The sequence below is a fragment of the Acomys russatus genome, chromosome 5 (genome assembly GCF_903995435.1).
Source record: "Acomys russatus chromosome 5, mAcoRus1.1, whole genome shotgun sequence".
Classification (NCBI taxonomy): domain Eukaryota; kingdom Metazoa; phylum Chordata; class Mammalia; order Rodentia; family Muridae; genus Acomys; species Acomys russatus.
In genome coordinates this window covers 280,065-302,721 of record NC_067141.1, presented here as the reverse complement: position 1 = coordinate 302,721, position 22,657 = coordinate 280,065, and the positions used below count along the sequence as shown (strand labels likewise).

The 22,657-nt window shown below is 42.2% G+C and overlaps 1 protein-coding gene across 1 annotated transcript; it reads left to right on the top strand.

The window, feature by feature from the left end:
- The first annotated feature begins 16,630 nt into the window (after window positions 1–16,630).
- Thumpd1 (THUMP domain containing 1) lies at window positions 16,631–21,076 on the top strand. The gene is made up of 4 exons (XM_051145129.1): window positions 16,631–16,912; window positions 18,000–18,174; window positions 19,039–19,287; window positions 20,264–21,076. Exons 1-4 carry the CDS (start codon window positions 16,682–16,684, stop codon window positions 20,662–20,664), a joined length of 1,056 nt encoding a protein of 351 aa, XP_051001086.1. The 5' UTR covers window positions 16,631–16,681; the 3' UTR covers window positions 20,665–21,076.
- Window positions 21,077–22,657: the final 1,581 nt, after the last annotated feature.

Genomic DNA, 22,657 nt, shown 5'->3' with positions numbered 1-22,657 from the left:
ATGCCACCAGGTCTCCCCATCCAGGGGACATGAGGCACCAAGTTAGCGTGAAAGTCATACCCCACTCACCACTCAACTGTGGAGAATGTTCTGTCCATTGTCTATATCTGGGTAGGGGTTTAAAGTTACTGCCTGTATTGTCCTTGGCTGGTGCCTTAGTTTGAGTGGGACCCCTGGGCCCAAATCTGCCTATCATAATGTTCTACTTGTAGGTTTCTAGGACCCTCTGGATCCTTCTACTTTGCCATTCTCCCATGCTTCTCTCATCTAGAATCCCAATAGGATGTCCTCCCCTCTGTTCCAGTTTCCTGGTAAGTGAAGGCTTTTGTGGGACATGCACCTTGGGCTAGTATGCAGATATAAGTGAGTATATACCATTTGAGTCTTTCTGCTTCTGGGTTAACTCACTCATTATGATCATTTCTAGCTCAATCCATTTATCCACAAATTTCGGGCATTCCTTGTTTTTAATAGCTGAGTAGTATTCCATAGTGTATATGTACCACAGTTTCTTTATCCATTCTTCTATTGAGGGACACTTAGGCTGTTTCCATGATCTGGCTATTATGAATAAGGCTGCTATGAACATGGTTGAGCAAATTTTCTTGTTGTGTGCAAGAACATCTTCTGGGTATATTCCAAAGAGTGGAATAGCTGGGTCTTGAGGAAGCCCTCCCTATTCCCAGTTTTCTGAGATAGCACCAGATAGATTTCCAAAGTGGCTGTACTAGTTTGCATTCCCACCAGCAGTGAAGGAGTGTTCCTCTCTTCCCACATCCTCGCCAGCATGTGGTATTGCTTGAGTTTTTGATCTTAGCCATTCTGATGGGTGTAAGATGGAATCTCAGAGTTGTTTTGATTTGCATTTCCCTGATGACTAAGGAGGTTGAGCATTTCTTTAAGTGTTTCTCAGCTCTTTGGTATTCCTCTGTTGAGAATTCTCTGTTTAGTTCCAAGCCCCATTTCTCAATTGGGTTATTTGGTGTAGTGGTGGTTAATTTCTTGAGTTCTTTATATATTTTGGATATTAGACCTTTGTCAGATGTAGGGTTGGTGAAGATCTTTTCCCAGTCTGTAGCTGTCGCTTTGTTCTCTTGACAGTGTCACCTGCCTTACAGAAGCTTCTTAGGCTCATGAAGTCCCATTTATTAATTGTTGACATTAAGGCCTGGGCCGTTGGTGTTCTGTTCAGGAAGTTGTCTCCTGTGCCAATATGTTCCAGGCTCTTCCCCACTTTTTCTTCTAAGTGACTTAGTGTCTCTGGTTTTATGTTGAGGTCTTTAATCCACTTGGATTTGAGTTTTGTGCAAGGTGACAAATATGGGTCCAGTTGCATTTTTTTACACATAGACCTCCAGTTAGACCAGCACCATTTGTTGAAGATGCTATCCTTTTTCCATTGAATGGATTTGGCTTTGTCGAAAATCAAGTGACCATATGTGTGTGGATTCATATCTGGGTCTTCGATTCGATTCCACTGATCAACCAGCCTGTTGCTGTGCCAGTACCATGCTGTTTTAAATACCATTGCTTTATAGTACAGTTTGAGATCAGGTATGGAGATTCCTCCGGAGCACCTTTTATTGTACAAGATTGTTTTAGCTATGCTGGCTTTTTTGTTTTTCCATATGAAGTTCAGAATTGAACTTTCAATGTCTTTAAAAAATGGTGTAGGTATTTTGATAGGGATTGCATTGAATCTATAGATTGCTTTTGGTAGGATGGCCATTTTTACTATGTTAATTCTCCCGATCCATGAGCAAGGAAGATCATTCCATCTTCTCAGGTCATCTTCAATCTCTTTCTTCAGAGTTTTGAAATTTTTTTCAAACGAGACCTTCACTTGCTTAGTTAGAGCAATTCCTAAATATTTTATATTGCTTGTGGCTAATGTGAAGGGCGTGGTTTTCCTAATTTCTTCCTCTGCAAGCTTCTCATTTGTGAATAGGAAGGCTACAGACTTTTTTGAGTTAATTTTGTGTCCAGCCAATTTGCTGAAGGTGTTTATCAGCTGTAGGAGTTCTCTGGTGGAATTTTGAGGGTCACTTATGTACACCATCATATCATCTGCAAACAGGGATAATTTGACTTCCTCCTTTCTCATTTGTATATCCTTGATCTCCTTTTGTTCTCTTATTGCTCTGGCTAGAAATTGGAGTACTATATTGAAGAGATATGGAGAGAGTGGGCAGCCTTGCCTTGTTCCCGATTTTAGAGGAATTTCCTTGAGTATCTCACCATTTACTTTGATTTTGGCTATTGGCTTGCTGTATATAGCCTTTATTATGTTGAGGAAAGTGCCTTGTATCTCCGATGTCTCTAAAACTTTAAATATGAATGGGTGTTGGATTTTATCAAATGCTTTCTCTGCATCTAAAGAGATGATCATGTGTTTTTTTTTTTTTAATCTTCAGTTTGTTTATATGGTGGATTACATTGATGGATTTCCGTATATTAAACCATCCCTGCATGCCTGGAATGAAGCCTACTTGGCCATGATGAATGATATCTTTGATGTGTTTCTGTATTTGTTTTGCAAGTATTTTACTTAGTATTTTTGCATCAATGTTCATAAGAGAAATTCGTCTGAAATTCTCTCTCTTTGTTGAGTCTTTGTGAGGTTTAGGTATCAATGTGACTATGACCTCATAGAATGTATTTGGTAATGTTCCATTCATTTCTATCATTTGGAGTAGCTTCAAGAGTATCGGTATTAGCTCACCCTTGAAGGTCTGGTAGAATTCTGCACTGAAACCATCTGGCCCTGGGCTTTTTTTGGTTGGGAGACTATCAATGATTGCTTCTATTTCTGTAGGGGAAATGGGACTATTTAGCTTGTTTATCTGTTCTTCACTCAACTTTGGCAAGTGAAATTGATCAAGAAAATCATCCATTTCCCTTAGATTTTCAAATTCTGTGGCATATATGCCTTCAAAGTAGGATCTTATGATTCTTTGTATTTCTTTAGTGTGTGTTGTTATGTCTCCCTTTTCGTTTCTGATTTCGTTGATTTCAATACTGTCTCTCTGCCTTTTAGTTAGTTTGGCTAATGGTCTGTCTATCTTGTTGATTTTCTCAAAGAACCATCTCTTGGTTTTGTTGATTCTTTGGACTGTTTTCTTAATTTCTAATTTGTTAATTTCACCCCCGAGTTTGATTATTTCCAGACATTTACTCCTTTTGGGTGTTTCTGCTTCTTTTTTTCTAGGGCTTCCAGTTGCGTTGTTAAGTTGCTTACGCGTGATGTTTCCAATTTCTTTTTAAAGGAACTTAGTGCTGTGAATTTTCCTCTTAGCACTGCTTTCAATGTATCCCACAAATTTGGGTATGTTGTTCCTTCATTTTCATTGAATTTCAGAAACTCCTTGATTTCTTTCTTTATTTCTTCCCTGACCCAGGTGTCATTTAGCAGAGAGCTGTTTAGTTTCCACATACGTGTAGGCTTTTTGTTATTTCTGTTGTTGTTGAATTGCAGCCTGAGACCATGGTGATCTGATAGGATACAAGGTATTATTTCAATCCTCTTGTATCTGTTGAGGCTTGCTTTGTGACCTACGATGTGATCAATTGTGGAGAAGGTTCCATGGGGTGCAGAGAAGAAGGTATATTCTTTCTTGTTTGGGTGAAAGGTTCTATAGATATCTGTTAGATCCATTTGACCCATGGCATTGGTTAATGATGTTATTTCTCGGTTTAGTTTCTGTTTCAATGGCTTATCCTTCAGTGAGAGTGGGGTGTTAAAATCCCCCACTATTATTGTGTGGGGATCGATGTGTGGTTTAAGCTTTTTTAGTAGATCTTTTACAAATGTGGGTGCCCTTGTATTGGGAGCATAGATGTTCAGAATTGTGATGTCATCTTGGTTGACTTTACCATTGATGAGTATGAAGTGTCCTTCCTCATCCCTTTTGATTAATTTTGGTTGAAAGTCTATTTTGTTCGATACTAAAATGGCTACGTCTGCTTGCTTCTTGTGACCATTTGCTTGGAATATTTTTTTTCCAATCTTTTACCCTGAGGTAATGCCTATCATTATGGGTGAGATGTGTTTCTTGAATGCAGAAGAATGTTGGATCTTGTTTATGCACCCATTCAGTTAGTCTGTGTCTTTTTATTGGAGAATTGAGACCATTGATGTTGAGAGATATTAATGACCAGTGACTGTTCAGAGTCTTAATTTTGATGCTGGTTCCAGTCGAGCGTTTGTGTAGTTGTGTTTTTTGCCATGGGATAGTTATCTATTTCCTGAGTAGTTTTGGTTGTAGCTTGACCCTTTGGGATGGAATTTTCCTTCTAGTACCTTCTGTAAAGCTGGATTTGTGGATAGGTACTGTTTGAATTTGTTTTTGTCATGGAATATTTTGTTTTCTACATCAATGGTTATTGATAGTTTTGCTGGGTAAAGTAGTCTGGCCTGGCATCTGTGGTCTCTTAGGGTTTGCCGGATCTCTGTCCAGGCCCTTCTGGCTTTGATGGTTTCTGCTGAGAAGTCGGGTATAATTCTGATAGGTTTACCATTAAATGTTATTTGGCCCTTCTCCCCTGTAGCTTTTAATATTTTTTCTTTATTCTGTATGTTTTGTGTTTTGATTATTATGTGACAGGAAGTTTTTCTTTTCTGGTCAATTCTATTTGGTGTTCTGTAGGCCTTTTGTATGTTTATAGGCATCTCTTTCTTTGGATTGGGGAAATTTTCTTCTATGATTTTGTTGAGAATAGTTTCTGGGCCTTGGAGTCTGATATCTTCTCTTTCTTCAGTGCCTATTATCCTCAGATTTCTTCTTTTCATGGTGTCCTTGATTTCTTGGATGTTTTGTGTCAGGGGTTTTCCAGATTTGGCATTTTCTTTAATGGTTGCTTCAAGATCTGTGATTGTATCTTCTAGACCTGAGATTCATTCTTCCATCTCTTGGATTCTGTTAGCAAAGCTCACCTCTGTGTTGCTCGCCTTCTTCTCTGAGGTCTCACATTCTTGTTTTTCTTCTGTCTGTGTGTTTATCATTGAATCCATTTTCATCTTCAGATCTTGAACTGATTTTTTGATTTCTTTCATCTGATTGTTTGTATATTCCTGAGTTTCTTTCATTGCCTCTTTATAGGTCTTCAGAGCTTGAACCGTTTTCTTGATTTCTTTCATCTGGTTGTTTACATTTTTGTGAAAATTTTCCAGTTCCACTCTTCTCTGAGGTCTCACATTCTTGTTTTTCTTCTGTGTGTTTATCATTGAATCCATTTTCATCTTCAGATCTTGAACTGATTTTTTGATTTCTTTCATCTGATTGTTTGTATATTCCTGAGTTTCTTCCATTGCCTCTTTATAGGTCTTCAGAGCTTGAACCGTTTTCTTGATTTCTTTCATCTGGTTGTTTACATTTTCGTGAAAATTTTCCAGTTCCACTCTATGTGCTTCTTTTATGTCTTTCACCAGTATGGCTGTATTCCTGCATTTGATTACAAATTTTATTTGTTTTCTCCATTATCATCCTCATTACTCAGCATTTGAGGTCATTTTCTTGTATTTCTGTTGTGTTTGAATTCTCTGGATCATTTTCTTTGGGATATCTGGAAACTGGAGATGCCATGTTGTTTTGGGTTTTTTTGCATATGCTTTTATGCTGTCCTTTAGACATCTTGCCATCTCTGTTTTTGTTGGGTAGCTTCCAAAGTTGGGTGGAGGGAGTCTGATGATAGATTCACTTGTTTCCTCACAATTTCCCTAGGCCTGAAGCTCTGATGCTTCACTGCTGTGGATGGCAGGAGGCTAGCCCTGTCGTTTGGACTCTCACAGCCAGTGATCCTCAGCTCCCCTGTACTGTGCGTCCTGCAATCGTTCTGTGTCTCTGAATGACCATTAGGTCAGGCCTTCTGCGTCCCCTGCCAAGTCTAGACAGGGACCCTGGGCCCAAACCACATGCCCAGCTCAGCTAGATTCTCAGGGCCTAAATCATCTGCTGAGCTCAGCTAGGGACTCTGGGCCCATTCCATACAGTGAGCTCCCCTAGGGACTCTAGCCCCAAAAGTGCATGCAGAGTCCAGCCAGAATTTTTGGGCTGGGACTGCGCACCAAGCTCAGCTAGGGTCTTTTGGCCCAAAGTGCATGCTGTGGTCAGTTATAGACTCACGGCCCGAACAATCCACCAGGCTCAGCCAGGAATTCTGGATTCAAACTGTGCACTGTGTCCAACCAGAGTCTTAGAGCCGGGACTGTGCTAAAAGCTCAGCTAGAGTCTCTGGGCTCGATCTGTCTGCCAAGTTCCACCTGAGTCTCTGGGGTGGAATTGTGCACTGAGCTCAGCCAGGGACTCTGGACCCACACTGCACACTGAATTCAGCCCGGGACTCCAGGCCTAAACTGCGTGGAGAGTCCAGCCAGATTCTTAGGGCCGCTGAGCCTGTGCGCAAAGCTCAACTAGAGTCTCTGGGCCCACCTGCCCGGCAAGTCCAGCTAGGGACTCTGGGCTGAATCTGCATGCTGACCTCAGCCTGCGTCAGCACCCCAGAACTGCATGCTGTGCTGAGCTAATGTCTTGGGCAGAACTGCTTGCTGAACTGAGCTAGCACATCGGGTGGAACTGAGCGCTCTGCCCAGCCTGTGTCACAGCAGGGGAGCTGTGGCTGAGCTGAGCTAGTGCCTCGGGCAGAATTGGTTGCTGAGCTGAGCCAGCGTCTCCATGGCTCTGTGCAGTGAGCTGAACCCGGGACTTTGGGGCTGAACTGTCCGCCGAGTCCAGTTTGGGTCTCAAGGCACCGCGCGACCCAAATCCTGCCCAGAGTCCCCTCTCCCGCAGCAACTCCCACCAGCCACCACACCAATCATCTCCACTGGAAGGCTCTGAGCCACAAACCTCAGCCACCACCCCTGCTGACGCTGGTGCCGCTGGTGTTCCGATCCGAGAAAAACCGTGCTCCTCTCATGTGCAGCAGCATGAAGGTCCTCCGCACCCTAGTCCCTCCGAACCGTGGAGCACTCCTGCTGCCATGGTGTGGGGACCTCGGTGTTCTGCCTCAGAAATCTGTGTACTTCCCTAAATTGTTCACTGGAGCTTTCAAACACAGTCTACACTGCTTGCCGCCATCTTGGATCTCTCCAAATTTCTTATATCTTCCAAAAGTCTCTTATCCCTAAGGTTCTACTTCCTACTCTTTTTTTTTTTTTTTTTTAAGATTTATTTATTTATTATGTATACAGTATTGTGCCTGCAGGCCAGAAGAGGGCACCAAATTCACTGTAGATGGTTGTGAGTCACCGTGTAGTTGCTGGGAATTGAACTCAGGACGTTTGGAGGAACAGCCAGTGCTCTTAACCTCTGAGCCATCTCTCCAGCCCCTCTACTTCCGACTCTTAAAAATCTTTTATCTCTATGATTTTTCTGCAGTCTGCTCTCAAAAAAAATTTCTTAAAACTATGCTATGTAAACTGTATCTCAGGATTTTTAAGTTTATTGCCTATGGTTTAAAATCTATAAAATTTGTAACAAAATTTGGCTTAAAACTTATAACTAAAGGCTTACTATATATGTGATCCAACTTTTGTCTAGAGTATGTTGTATATATAACTTAGATTCAACCCTTGTTTAGGAAAATAGATATTTTAAACACCAACCACTTGGTTGGCAGCTATCTTTACTAAGGTTAAAGAGTCCATGACAAGTGACTTCACCATCTTAAGATGACCAAATGGCATAAAGTAACAATTATAAAACTTCTCTGTCCTATTGAGCCCTATGCTTATAATTGTGTCTCCTTTTTAGACTAAGGAAGCAACAAGTCTCAAATACTTTGGATTGGTATGGAATTTTATATTATGATAAAAATTTAAGGTTATAAAGCTTTAATCAGATTAACAAAGGCTGATTAAAGATGTAGGTCTAACTACTTATGTGTTTGATAACTGTTCAACACCAGGCTTCTAGAAAAATTGGATAAGTAACAACTTATACTTAATATATAAAGTATATTTGGTAAATAGGATTTATAAGTTCCTAACACCTACTCAGATTCACAGTAATATTTGTCTAGCTTCTTTGTCTCTGCTCACTTTGTTATGCTTTACCTACTTGGATAAACTAAATCATACAGAAAACAGATAGTCTATTTTTATGCTAAAGATAATTTAATTAAATATTTAACTCAAGATGTTAAAGTTCATTCTTAACAGGAATAAAGCTATAAAATCCTAATCTTTTTTATTATTATTTTGTTTTGTTTTTCGAGACAGGGTTTCTTTCTGTAACAGCTCTGGCTGTCCTGGAACTTTCTCTGTAGTCCAGGCTGGCCTCAAACTCACAGAGAATCACCTGCCTCTGCCTCCCAACTGCTGGGATTAAAGGCATGTGCTACCACCACTGGCTTAAAATCCTAAAACTACTAAATTGTAAACTATTATGTAATTTATTTAATGACAAGCTTTATTTATTTAGCCTTCTGTATGTGTTTTCAAACACATTTTAAAATCAGATATACCTAATATATAGATAGGTCTCAAACTCTTCAGAGATCTGCTGTTTAATTAAAAAAAAAAAAAAAAAGTTTCCCTGCTGGCATGGTGGTGCATACTCAGCACTCAAGGATGCAGAGGCAGGCGGATCTCTGAGTTTGAGGCCAGCCTGGTCTACACAGCAAGTCCAGGACAGCCAAAGCTACCAGAGAAACCCTATCTTGAAACAAAACAAAACAAAACAAAACAAAACAAAAATGTTTCCCATAATAGAACTGTCCTGTCTTAGCAGGAGCCCTTAAAGTCTCCAGAGAAGACAGATGAGGCACAACAACTCGACCTGAACTGTGGTAACCCTAACCGCTGGGAAAAACTGCCCTGTGTCTCACCTGCCACCAGGGCCCTGTCCTAATTGGACATTTTTGGGTTGATTGCTGTACTTTGCCTGGCTAAAGTAAGGCCAGTTTTCCCAAGTTCCTTGACCGGAAAAATCTCTCAGTCCTGAGTCTGATAGCTCAGTGCCTGTTCTGCTCTGTATGAGAGCTGAAGATTAAATACTGTCCTGTATGACAGCCAAAGACCAACTATTTCTGCCCCAGAGAACCACAGAAGCCTAGGTAGGGTAACCCATCTAAGTAATGAGCTTTTAATTCATACATAGGTCATTTGGGTTATACTTCCAGCTATAATTTATCCTTCTCAGATCTCTGATATCCACTGCCTTGCATAGCTCTCACTGCAGCAAGCACCCCAGCTCCCTCCTAGAGGGCTTCAGTTGCCTTCTCAGTCTCTTCATATGTAAAAATAAGGCCCCAAGCCTCACTTTCTTAGGCCCCTAGCTGAGAAAGACAGTTTAATTTGCTGCAAGACTCTGAAAGGAGATAAACTCATAAAATAGGTTTCAGTGTAATATTTTACTGTTCCTTTATATTTATTTATTTGTTTGGCTTTTCGAGACAGGGTTTCTCTGTGTAGCCTTGGCTGTCCTAGACTCACTTTGTAGACCAGGCTGGCCTCGAACTCACAGTGATCTGCCTGCCTCTGCCTCCCAAGTGCTGGGATTAAAGGTGTGCGCCACCACCGCCTGACTTATTCCTTTTTTTAAAAAAAGGAACTTGCTTTACAAGGGCTCAACCACCCATGTCTCGTGGTAAATGGTTGGATAGAAAAAAGTTCAAAGTTTATACAAGTTATAAAGATCTAAGAAAATATTTTAAATTTCTTTGGTTGGTTTCTAAGTATAGACTTGAAAGTGGTTCCTGTTGTGCTAAGAAAATCTTTGTCCAATCTATACACACCCAGTATCTGGATAGAGGAAGACGTGTGAATGCTTTTAACCCAAAATTGTTTTTGAGTTCTCCAACCTTTAATCAAGGGAGGGAGGAGATAAAATTAAAAGTTTATTTTTCATTGACTCTTAAAAGTTTTGAGATGCAGCTCAGGAAAAAAATTGCCTCCCGTAGACCACAAGTAATGAACAGATTATCTCTGAACTAAAAGTGATCTTGCATGCATGGGTGCCAGCTACTGCCTGGTATCCACTTTGCTCCCCCCACTGCTGCTGCAGCTGCAGCTGCCCAGCCTTTCACTGTCCTGGGCACTGCTGCTACTGAGCCATTGATGCTATACAGCTCTTGCAGTCCCATTACATTCTCTCTCATGTCTGAGCTTCCAGCCTATGTCTAAGAGCCTCATGAAGACTACAGTGCCCCCGTCACCTTAACTTCTCCTTAATCTTTCTGATACCAGCCTGTGCACCTTGTTTATCGTAACAGGTCCCTATTCCTCCTCAAAGTGCAATGCCTGCCGTAAGCCAGAACCAGTCCCAAAGTCCTATTTGCTCTCGGTCCTTTTCCAAGTGAAGCAGGTCTGGGGGAACCCCGGAGAGTACACATTACTTGGATTGAAGCTGAATAAAGAGCCTCTATTGAAGAATTTCTTGTCACAGGTCTAATAGAACTTGCTAAGATTGAATTTAGAGGTTGGTGAGATGGCTCAGCAATCAAGAGTGCCTCCTGCTTTTCCAGAGGACCCAAGTTAGCACCCATGTCTGACTGGTCACAACTGCCTGTAACTAATGTTCCATCAGATCCTGCATTCCCTATGGCCTTCATGGGCACTTGTATGTACATGCATATACAGACAGACACACATCTACATAAGTACCAATCAAACATAAGTCATTTTTGAAAACATGTATGTGTTTGTCTGTGTGGGTCTATGTGCATGTTGAGTACAGGTAGCTCTCTGGGAACTACCTGACATGGGTGCTAGCAACCAAACTAAGCTCTTTTTCAAGAGCACTGTGTACTCTTAACCACTGAGCCATCTTTCCAGCCCCCAAAAGAAATTTTAAAGCATTCTTTACCCTTTTAATTTTAAGTGTGTGATTGTTTTGCCTGTGTGTGTGTCTGTGCACCATGTACACACCTGACTCCTGTAGAGGTCAGAAGAGAGCGTCAGATCTCCTGGAGCTAGAGTTATGGATGGTTTTGAGTCACCATATGGGAACTGAAATCTGGCCCTTTTAAAGGTCAATAAGTATTCTTAGCTGCAGAGCCATCTCTCCAACCTCAAAGAGTAAGACTTAAGTAAATGGTCTGAGTTTAGTGTCCTAAGCCCACACTGCACAGCTTTCTGACCTTTACCAGCACTTTCATCTTAATGAGTAAAAGCAGAGCTAGTGGACTGCTGCCCAAAGTTAAAAGGGCTGAATCAGATGGATGATTTTAATAAACAGGCAGCCAAGGACAGAGCTTAAGTCCAGCATTTCTCAGCTCGGGGACAGGCTATTTATCAAGACTTTAAAAATTATTAACTGCACAATGTGACAATGTGTACAGAAACTCTGTGAACCTTTGAGAGATTTGAGATTTTTTTTTTCTTATAAAGGAAAACATTTAACTGGGTCTGGCTTAGTCAGAGGCTTAGTCCACTATCATCATGGCAGGAAGCATGAAGGCACACAGGCAGACATGGTGCTGGGAATGTTCTACATCTTGATCAGAAGGCAGCAGGAAGAAAGAATGAAACACTAAGCCTGGTTTCTCAAAGCCACCCTCCAGTGACACACTTCCTCCATCAAAGCCACACCTCCAATAATGCCACTCTCTATAAATGTATGGGGGCCATTTTCATTCAAACCACCACACTTCCTGGAGCCATATATTCTGTATATATCAAAGGGATAAGATACAAACCTGTAGCTGGGCATGGTGCTGCATGCCTGTAATCCCAGCACTCTGGGAGGCAGAGACAGGAGGATCTCTGGGAGTTCAAGGCCAGCTTAGCCTACAAAGTGAGTCCAGGACAGCCAAGGCTATACAGAGAAAGCCTGTCTCCAAAAAAATCCAAAATACCAAAATAAATAAATAAATAAAAAGAAAAGAAAAAAGAAAGATACAACTCTGTATCTACAGCCTTGTTGCGTACTGTGTCCTTAAAGCTGCGGAGTCTAAAGCAATCTCTAAACAGTGTAAGAATTAAGTTATATTGCAATATTTTAGACTTACCTTTCTGAGCCTTTGTAATTCTTTGTCAAGTCAGCCAGGGATGGTATGTTTGTGAGATTCTGTATCATATATGGACACTGTGTGCTTTTTTTTTCTTTCTTACAGGATTTGTTGTTGTTGTTGTTTTATTCTCTGATCCTTCTCAATGTCTTTGTTACATAGTCTGTCTAGGAACAATCCATATATTTATAGGGATTTCCTTTCTCCCAGTGACTTCTCATTTTCATGATAGTACCACCTCCAAGATCTGTTTAAGTACTCCATTTGTCTTTCACTAACTCTCCCGTCTTCTCAGTTCACCTTGCCTTTGTCTCCTCAGCATGATACTTTCCTTGCTCTGATAAAATCTCTAGTTCCTTGACATAACTGTCACTTCTTTCATATCTCCAGTTATCTCCTATCCAACTTGGATTCTACGCAGCTCATTTAGATTGCTCTGCCTTTATTATAGTCTTCTTGTGAAACTCCAGATCACTCTCTACCCTGTTGTTGTACCTGAGTAGCAGCATGACATGGCTCTGGAGAGATGCTCTCGAGGATGTTAGTGGTAATCAGTGGTGGGATTGAACCTGATGATTATACCTGTTAAAAGATTAACTAAAGCACATTACGATTTAAGATTTACTTTAACCGGCTGAGAGATGGCTCAGAGTTAAGAGCACTGAGGTCCTGAGTTCCCACAAGGTGTCTCACAACCATCTAGAATGAGATCTGCTGCCCTCTTCTGGCATCATGTGTATATGCAGACAGAGCACTGTATAAATAATAAATCTTTTCTTTTTAAAGAGACTTATTTATTATGTATACAGTGTTCTGCCAGCAATGTACACCTGCACACCAGAAGAGGGAACCAGATTTCATTATAGATGGTTATGACACACCATGTGGGGCTTGGGAATTGAACTCAAAACCTTACTTTAAAAGTGCTTGTGTGTGTGCATGTGTGTGTGTGTGTGTGTGTGTGTGATGTGCACATAAGTGAATGTGCTCATGGAGGGTAGGAGAGGGCACAGGATACCCTGAATTAGAGTTATAGAGGGTTGTGAATAGCCTGACTCTGGTGGTGGGAACTGAGCTCAGGCCTTCTGCAAGTACAGTCCATGCTCCTAACCCTGAGCCATCTCTCTAGCCCCCAGTTTTAAAGTTTATGTGAGTCACCAGCACTGCCTGAATTGGACTGGTTCATATGTGAAGTTAAGATGTTTTGTTTTGTTTTTGTTTTTTACCCTCAAGGAATGTGAGTGGAAGGTTTTCTTATCTGGTTAACATAATACCAGGCAAAGAGATAATTTTCTTGCTCGATGTTCAACTCATTGCTTTATCTGGACTGTCCCCTTCAAAGTAATGTACTTGCAAATTAATGTACTTGCAAAGCAGTGTTCTTGGTTTGGATCTTAAATACCTTCCAAGCACCATGTTTTGTCAGTATATATCCTGCTCCAAATTCAAAATCCACCATGATCAAGAAGCCGTGAGCTCAGTACAAAATGGAGGATTTCCTCTTCTCTGCCTGGAGAGCCCTGATCCCCACACCCTCTACCAGAGGAATGTCACATAGTCGTTAGGGAAGTTACAGGTCCAACTCCCTTTCTTCTGATAAGAACCCATCCATCATACACCTGGGATTCCTGGCAAACCGTGCACCTGGTAAACCTGGTATTCCAACCCCCAGCCACTGATCTGAACACACTCTGGAAATCCCTACCCCATTCCCAAAGTTCTATATAACCCTTGTTCACCCTGAATAAAATTGAACTGCCTCGCTGAAGCTCGTCCTAGAAGTCTTTCATTTCTGTTTGTGCTCATGGGCCACTGAATTCCCAAATCCTCACTTCTGCTCCTTTTTCCCTCATGGACTGATATCTACCCATGACCCCTGGGGAAAGGGAGGGTCACAATGTATTAAAGACTTGTTATCACTGGGGCAGGGTGGCACAGGCCTGTAATCCTAGCACTCGGGGAGGCAGAGGTAGAGGCAGAGGCAGAGGCAGGCAGATCTCTGTGAGTTCAAGGCCAGCCTGGTCTACAAAGCAAGTCCAGGACAGCTAAGGCTACTGAGAGAAACCCTGTCTCAAAAAACAAAAGAAACAAACAAAAGACTTGTTATGGTCATGTGATGCTACTGGGAGGTCATGTGGAACTGGAAGAGCTGAGGGCAGTTGAATCTTGTGGTGAGGCTCTGTAATTCCAGCTACTTGGGAGGTGGAGACAGGAAGATTTCAAATTTAAGCCCTATCTGGGGCACAGAGTAAATGCAGACCAGCCCGGGTAACTAAGTTAGACCCTGTTTTGAAATAAAAATCAACAAAGGATTGAGATATAGCTTGGTGGTTTGGCTCATGCCTGGGTCAGATTCTTAGCACAAAACAAAGAGGTAAGGCTTAGTGAGATGAAGTGAGGCTCTTGGACATGTGACCTTATGGGACTAGTAGAAATCCAGGCTGTACCCTAAGACCTCTCTCACCTCTGGTCTCCAGGAGATGAGAATTTTCCTGGCCATAGCTCTTGCCATCACACATTGTCTCACCACGATCCAAAGGCAATGAGACCAGATGGCTCAGGACTAAGACCTCTGAAACTCTGAGCCTATGGGAACCTTGCCTTATTTCAAGCTGGTTATCTCAGGCTTCCTGGGGCAGTAACAGAAAAATGACAGCATAATTCTAATAATCCCAACTGGCTGCTTGTGATGGACCAAGCTTATTCTTAATTTTCTTTTAAATTCGAAACTTTAGGTTTCTGTTTTCTTATGTAGGGACCTGGGTGTTTAGCTTCCCATTTAATTACTTTGAAACACTAACTACGATCTGTACTACTTAAACTGTGCTAAGATGCACGTGGATATGTCACACTTTCCCTAATTTTTAGCCTTCATCTCTTCGTCTCCACTCTTATTTGGATGAGGTTTGTAGGTAAAAATGAAAGAGAACATTCTGCATGATCCCCGAGTACCCCCATCAACCCAGGCTTGTCTTGGTCTTGTAGGGGTATTTGTTTAACCATTTTTATTGGTTTCTTATACCTCTACCTCCCTTTCAACCCTTCTCCACCCTATCTCTTCCAACCCCCAACATTAGGTAGAAGAGAAAGAAGGTTAGACTGGAGAGAGTTAGACCTCTATAGGCAACTTCCTGCTGATAGGGTATGTAGTTCCTTGGGGCAAGTCCAATTTTCATCTTCAGGATATCAGCAGTCCAGCAAACCAGAAAACCAGCAATAGCAAACACAGCAGCAGGATGAAACACCAGCAGTGGGGGCAGCATCCACCACAGGCCCTCTGGGGGATCTCCCATTTATACTCTCTCAAGAGTTCCCAGAATTAAACTATCTGTAGTTGGCACAAATCACACCCTTGCCAGAGCACAAGACACACTGTGGTCATCTGCTGTGGACAGTGTGAAGCAGCCCCATATCCCACACCTGTGATTAAAATTTGGTTTTTAAAGAAACCAAATTCTTATTATAGGTCCTAGCCTGGGCCATTTTTCCACTGTGCACTTGACCTGTCATTCTTTCTCCTAATCAAGAACATCACTCTTCCAATTAACCCTTTGTCTTATGTGTTAGGGTCCAAAAAATCCAAAACAACCCAAGCAGACACATGAGTCCAGCAAAGCAAGATCTTTATTTGAATAAGGCAGCAAAATCTGACCAGTTAGGCACAAAAGCTCAGACTCAGAAGTTGACTGGTCTTTGGACATTTGTCATAGTAAGTATTTAAGCAGATGATAAAAATATTGTACTCAGGCCACTACTGATGATCAGGGCTGCAGTATAGACTCGGGAGCTTATGCGTGATCTGGAGCCAGAGTGGTGCAGAGTTTTTAAGCATGTGTGTTTGTGTGTATGTTTGCATACATGTATATGAGCACAGGAGGCTATTAGAGGCTTAGTTTCTCTCCTTTCACCATGTGGGGTCCTGGGATCCTCAGACGTGGGACAGTTGAGTTGGCCTGCTGATCCAGAAGATTTTTAGTTTTGTTTTTAAATTCTTGATTTATTCTATAATCCATTCCACATGTGGGGGGGGGGGCACTACATTAGATACACTTTTGGGGACAAAACCTCTTTTTTCTCAGGGGTTTTGTTTAGAAGCAAGCACTGTAACTTGGCTGACATCTTAACACAATGCCACTCTCACATGTCTGACAGAAGCATGGAGAAACTGATTAATACAGTAACTCTAGTATTAATATGGACACATTTTACAGCTGAATGCGTAATGTTTCCATGGCGCCAGGGTCTGCCTTCGCGGAGTCCCTTCTGCTTCCCGTGTCTTGTTTTTCTTTGCACATCCTCTCATAACACCACCAGAGGAAATTGAATTGAATGTGCAAATTTGATAGACTTCACTGACTCCTGCAAAGCCTTATTATAAGGAAAATAAATATCATGTTCTGCTGATAGCGCGACCTCCGTACTTTAGACAGCGATTAACACGATAAACATTAACTTTAAAAAACTCAACAAATAAATAAACCAGTTCTTTGCAAGCACAATTTACATCCAGCTGGAGTTTTACATGCAGCTGGAGTCCAAAATCTACCTTTCAGCCCTGGCTCGGCTTTAAAGGGGCTGTTACTCTGTGCGAGGGGCGTGGCGTGGCGTGGCGTGCCCAGAGCCACCCGAAGGCGGCTTGCAGGACCGCAAGGGCTGACGGTCGCGTACGCGTGACGCAATCGCCCCGCGTCTGCGCAGACGAAGACGCCAAGGAACGTGGAGCCCAGGGACCATGGCGGCCCCTGCCCAGCAGTCCCCTCAGCCAGTCAGTGGAAAGCGCAAAGGGAAGGCCCAGTTCCTGCCGGCCAAGCGGGCCCGGCGCTGTGATGCAGGCGGGCCGCGGCAGCTGGAACCCGGCCTGCAGGGCATCCTCATCACCTGCAACATGAACGAGCGCAAGTGCGTGGAGGAGGCCTACAGCCTGCTCAACGAGTACGGCGACGACATGTACGGGCCCGAAAAGGTACCAGCCTCGGGGAGAGCGAGCCGCCTGCAGGTCTCTTCCAGGCTGCGGAGGCAGCAGTTGCTGCGATGCGTCTGTACGGTGCTTGCACGACCCCATTTACCTTCCCGCCTCCTCCGGGTGTGGCTGCTTTTGCAGGCTCAGGCATGGTGGGTGTGTGCTTACGGGCTGGCCCCTTAGGCTTTTCTGGCATCTCTAAGTCAGTGGCTCCCGTGTATTGATTGCCTCCTGTGAACCAGGTAGTCTGCTGAAGACCATTCAGAGGCGTACTCCTTGCGACAGTGCGAAGTTGCTACAAGCTAAAATCCCTAGGAGGTAGTGGAAATCTGTCAGGAATGCTATTTTCCAGGTGCACTTGAAAATGCATTTAAGAAAACAACTCGTGAACCCCAAATTGGCTGCCGCGATATTATTGAACACACATGCACACCCTGAAGTGTGGAGAAAGTTAGTGCAGTGGGCCCCATTATTTGAGAGGAGAGGGCAGAATATGAATCTGTAACGGCCTCTTCAATAAGCAGTTGTTTTCGTTACCTGATTGAAAACCCTCTTGGTAGGACAGAAGACTGGGTAACAGGCACATGTCCTGGCTATGCTGATGCCTGTGCAAGTTCTCTTTTGGTTGTGTACTTTTGGCCACACGTAGGGATTACAAGCATTGGCCACTGTATTGGGTTTAAGCAAGCTGTTGACTTCCTACTGTATGCCCTGTTTTTTACAACAGGAGTAAAGATTTTTAGTTCTCTTACACATTTGGTTCTAATCTTCCCAAAAAGAGGGCACCCTGCTGGTCACAATGGTATGTAATGGCCTTCTTAAGGTCCACTCTGACACGTTTCCTCTGGTGAGCACATTGCCTGCCTGCCTGCCATCATCAAGGTGGGTCTCAAAGCATTTTCAGACGACACATAAAGAGAATTCATTTTTTAATGTACGTTTTGGAATTAGTATTATTTTAATCTAATAAAAAAAAGTTTATTGTCAGCATTAAAACCTCTGCCACTGGGGGTTTCACGTAAGTAGTTAATTATGGTGTTTGAACATGAACTGTTGTGTAATTTTTCCCTGTTGGTTTTTATATAAACAGTTTATAGACAAGGACCAGCAGCTATCTGGAAGTGAGGGAGATGATGATGATGTGGAGGCTGCCTTGAAGAAAGAAGTTGGTGACATTAAGGCTTCTACACAGATGAGGCTGAGAAGATTCCAGTCAATGGAGAGTGGAGCAAATAATGTGGTCTTCATCAGGACACTTGGGATAGGTGTGTCTGAGAGATAAAGGTGCCCTAAGATTGTCAGCCCCATAGTATCTGGGCATCTCTTGTCTTAGCAGCTACTGTCTAGACGGTGGCTTCACGGGTATGCCTGTTAATTTCTCTGCGGTAACTTCCCTATGTTTCACCAGCAGTATATCAATGTCAGATGACATATACCACACTCGGGGAATTTGCTTCTTACTCCCCATTTTGGAAATGGTGTTATTTTAGTTTCCTAGTAATGTGGAGAAGTAGAGGGCGGTGAGCATAGCATTGGCTTAAGGGTAGGGACCTGGCTGTGCTGCGTCCTTTCATTGCATATAACTTAACATAGAGTGAAAGTGTATATTGTGTCTCAAAAGAGCAGCTGCTTCTCGGTGCCAGACATAGTTACCATTTAGGCATGGAGGGCCTGATCCAATTAACTGTAACCTGGAAATAGAACTCCTTTGGCCCTCAAATGTGATCACTAATTTGAAAACATGATGTCTCGGGCAGACGTGTGCACTTGAGAAGTAGACAGTGAGGGAGGCACTGTGTCGTGGTGCGGGGCCTTCCCAGCGGAGAGCCGGGTTTCACTAGGGGATTGAGTAAAGCTTTAAGTGATGTGCAGATTTTGTGTTTATGAATGTGCTGTGTAATGCTTGTTACTCTAATTTGTGTTAGAAGAAAACAACAGTGTTATGGTTTAAGGTGGGACATCTCCAGAGCATTGATTTTGGAGACTCTTCATCAACATTTATTTTTAGCAAAGGCAGTAAAGATGATGAAAAGTTAAAATGCTAGATATATGATAGGTTCTGGAGAAATACCAGTTGATAAAAAAAAACAAGCTTTATTTTCCTGTGTTGCTTTTTTCTTTTTCCTTAGAACCTGAGAAATTAGTGCATCATATTCTCCAGGATATGTACAAAACCAAGAAAAAGAAGACACGAGTTATTCTGCGAATGTTGCCCATCTCGGGCACATGCAAAGCTTTCTTAGAAGATATGAAAAAATATGCAGAAACATTTTTGGAACCCTGGTTTAAAGCCCCAAACAAGGGGACATTTCAGATTGTATACAAATCTCGTAATAACAGCCACATGAATAGAGAAGAAGTTATCAAAGAGTTGGCAGGTAAGGTCTCTAAGTAATTTTGTATAGCTGGCTGTAGTTAACACTTATACTCAAGGATTTTTAAGTTTAAGTAGTACTACATTTTTTTTTCAATACATATATCAGATCTAACTGATACTGGTATGTGAGGTAGATTCCCTTGTAAAATCAAAATTGAATATTTGGAAAAGTATACTTGTCTGCCCATACTGTTGGGAGTTTAGTCATTAGATTCCCCCGGAGATGCCAAAGCATGTGAGCGCTCAGGTAAGTCTTATGTAAAACTGGCTGTTTCGGTGTAGTATTTGCATAGAACTTGGAAACATTCTCTTGTGTGTTTTATATCATCCTTGGATTACTTAGAATACTAAGTTAAGCTGTCTTGTTTAGGGATAATGACAATTAAAATCAGTCTGTTCATGTTAAGTACAGATATTATTTTCTTCACTAAGTATTTTGATTCATACTTATTTGGTTTGTACACCTGAGTGCAGTGCCCACAGAGGCCAGAAGGGCTGCCATAGCCTTTTAAGCTAGAGCTAACAGGTGATTGTATAGCCTCCAACATGAGTGCTGGGAACAGATGGGTTCTGCAAGAGCAGTGCATGCACATAGCCACTGAATCATCTCTCCACTCTGCCCACTGTTCTCTTATTAAACGTCTCAAGGCCATTCATATTAATTGATTAAAAGCATTGATGGAGCCAGGCACACATGCCCTTGATCCCACAGTTGAGAGGCAGAGGCAGGAGAATTTGTTTGAATTCCAAGCCAGCCTGATCTACATAGTGAGTTTCAGGCCAAGTCTAGACCTTGTCTTGAAAACATTGAAAACAAAAAAGTATTAATGAAAATTGATTGATGGCCACAAAGAACCATGAATTTTTATAAACCCTGTTTTAACAAATCCCAGGTAGTAAAGTATGAAGGTCTGTTTGACTCCATCAAGCTTAATGATGCCCTTCCTTCTCAGCCCATTTTCCTATTTGTGTTACAGGAATAGTCGGCAGCCTCAACTCAGAAAACAAAGTGGATCTCACGAACCCAGAATACACAGTGGTAGTAGAAATCATCAAAGCTGTGTGTTGCTTGAGTGTGGTGAAAGATTATGTGCTGTTCAGAAAGTACAACCTCCAAGAGGTAGTGAAGAGTGCAAAAGACTCACAGCCTCAGCCTAAGCTGGGAAATGGGGAAGAAGCAAAATTGGAGCCTGCTGGCAAGTTAAGTCATAGTGATCCCTGTGAAGAGAAAAATAATCAGCAGGCGGCACCAGAGAGTAGTGAGGAGCTGGAACAGACAGAACCAAGGTCTGAAGCCCAAGCTAACCCTGAGGGAGACGCTAAACCTGAAAGTCAAGTGTCAGAAGGACCCACGTCAAAAGACAGTGAACTTTCATAGGTCATTCTGTGGGGGAGGTGGGTCTCAGCTGGGGTCACAAGTAAAATTGTGATAATATATTTTGACTTTTTGTGTGCTGCTCAGTGCTGGTCACAGTCCCTGTTGACAGTTTTGTTAGAGCCCTTCCAGGCCTGTGTGTCAGTATGTTCAGACCATGTGCAGTTTCCTAAGGGAAGGCGGTAGGAGGATGCCCTAGGCCTCTGCCTCCTGATTACTTTGGCTAGCTTCCTCTTAAGCACTGCCAACTGATGTGACCTGAACAACATCTGAGTGGGAAATCAACAGGACGTTCTCATTCCGAGGAAGGTATGTAGCTATCCCTGCTGTTTCATTGTACGCATAGAGAGTGGGACTGGGAATTGTATGGGAGTCACTTTGCGCATGGCTTTGTTGTTTCTGTGTTTTTCTTGTTATGTTTATTTTAACATTAAGAGCAAATCTGATGGTTCACCATTGCAGTTTTGTAGAGTACATGTCAGGTAGAGGAGAACTGTTCTGGGTGTAGAGCTATGGGTGTCCTGACAAGGTTAGGGATGAGGAATTACTGCTGAGTCACTTCTATATACTAGTACAAAAACAACGTAGGAAAGCGGCTGTACCAGGGTTTCATTGGTCGCTGTCCAAGCTGTCCTGTCAGTTCTTCACAGGCAGAGATTGAAAAGACAGAAGTGACGGATAAGCACAAAATGAACTATCCAGGTGGGAAGTGGGTTTGTGCTTAAATCTTAACACAAGTTAGTATAAATGCTAAGGTTCCTTGCACAGGTGGCTAAGTAAAGAGTTAGTGACATGAGAAGATATTTCTGCTCACAACCAGAGGTATGCTTGGTAAGCCAGGCCAAAAGGATATGGGAGAAGCAGAGACTAGGCAGCACCTTACTAATGCTGATGGGGCCTGAGCATCCTCAGGTGTTTTGACGTGTTAACTCAGGTCTGACATTGAAACCTAGTGTCACATAAGGGAAAGGGAGGAGAGAATCTTGGTGCCTTCTAGTTTCTTCCTCCAAGATAAAGGGACAGAGGGTCTGGGCATCAATTACTGTTTGCTCAGATGTGAAGTCTGGAGCGTGGTGAAGTTGCTGCACTCAGATTTCAATTTACACTTTTCTTTTGATTGCCTTTTTGTTTATTTGTTTTTAGAGACCAGAGTGTGACCATCTATTTGCCAAATGTACAGTGCTATGTGCTCTTGGAATCTAAATTCACTTGCTGATTGTGCTTTGCTTTTAGATTTGCCAACTTCATTTTCCCTGGCATTTCAGTGTGCTACTTTATATGCCATCCCAGGGTAGGAATTGAGTGGTTGTTTTAAAGCTATACCAGTTAAGACAGAAAATAAGCAGAAAGCAAATCCTTGTGCTGTGGTCAGTGTGCCTGTCCTGCTCTACAGGCTGAGTGAAGCCTGGGACTGTGAGGCACATCCTCCAAAACAGAACAGTTTTCAGATATTCTTACTTGCATTTTGTTCTTGGTACAGCTGAATTTCAGGTTGTTTTCAAAGTTCCTGATATTTTAAAAAATAAAAATGAATTTGTCCCGTAAAGTTTCACATGCTGTACTTTTTTTTTTCCTGCCCCATATTAAATGTCTTTTGATATGTATAGTATGTTTACCATAAAGATGCTTATGTATGCTTATATATAAAAAACCTGGGTTCATAGTTCCTAAAAAGTAAAGATAGTTAAAATTTTATTCATGAATAATCAATACTCCCCCAAAAGAACCAAGTTTAAAGCATTTTGCAGGATTTATTTCAAAATGAGCACCAATCCCATACTGAATTTTACTCCTTTATACTCCTGATTTGAACAATATTTTAATCTTGGGGGGGGGGTGATTTTATACAGACTAGTTATGCAGACATCTAAAACATTTCTCTTAGGACAGTTCATCTTTCTGTTGGATTAATTGGGACAAGATGAATAGAGCCCACTTCATTGTATGCCTGTCTTTGGAATCATTTGATCCTTGACCCTGGAGCTCATTCTCTGTG

What these genes read in the sequence shown, in the direction of transcription:
- Thumpd1 (XM_051145129.1), top strand. Translation starts at nt 16,682, where the DNA reads ATGGCGGCCCCTGCCCAGCAGTCCCCTCAGCCAGTCAGTGGAAAGCGC. An exon ending in ACATGTACGGGCCCGAAAAG is followed by an intron (nt 16,913 to 17,999) that starts GTACCAGCCTCG and finishes TTATATAAACAG; the next exon opens with TTTATAGACAAGGACCAGCA. An exon ending in AGTTATCAAAGAGTTGGCAG is followed by an intron (nt 19,288 to 20,263) that starts GTAAGGTCTCTA and finishes TTTGTGTTACAG; the next exon opens with GAATAGTCGGCAGCCTCAAC.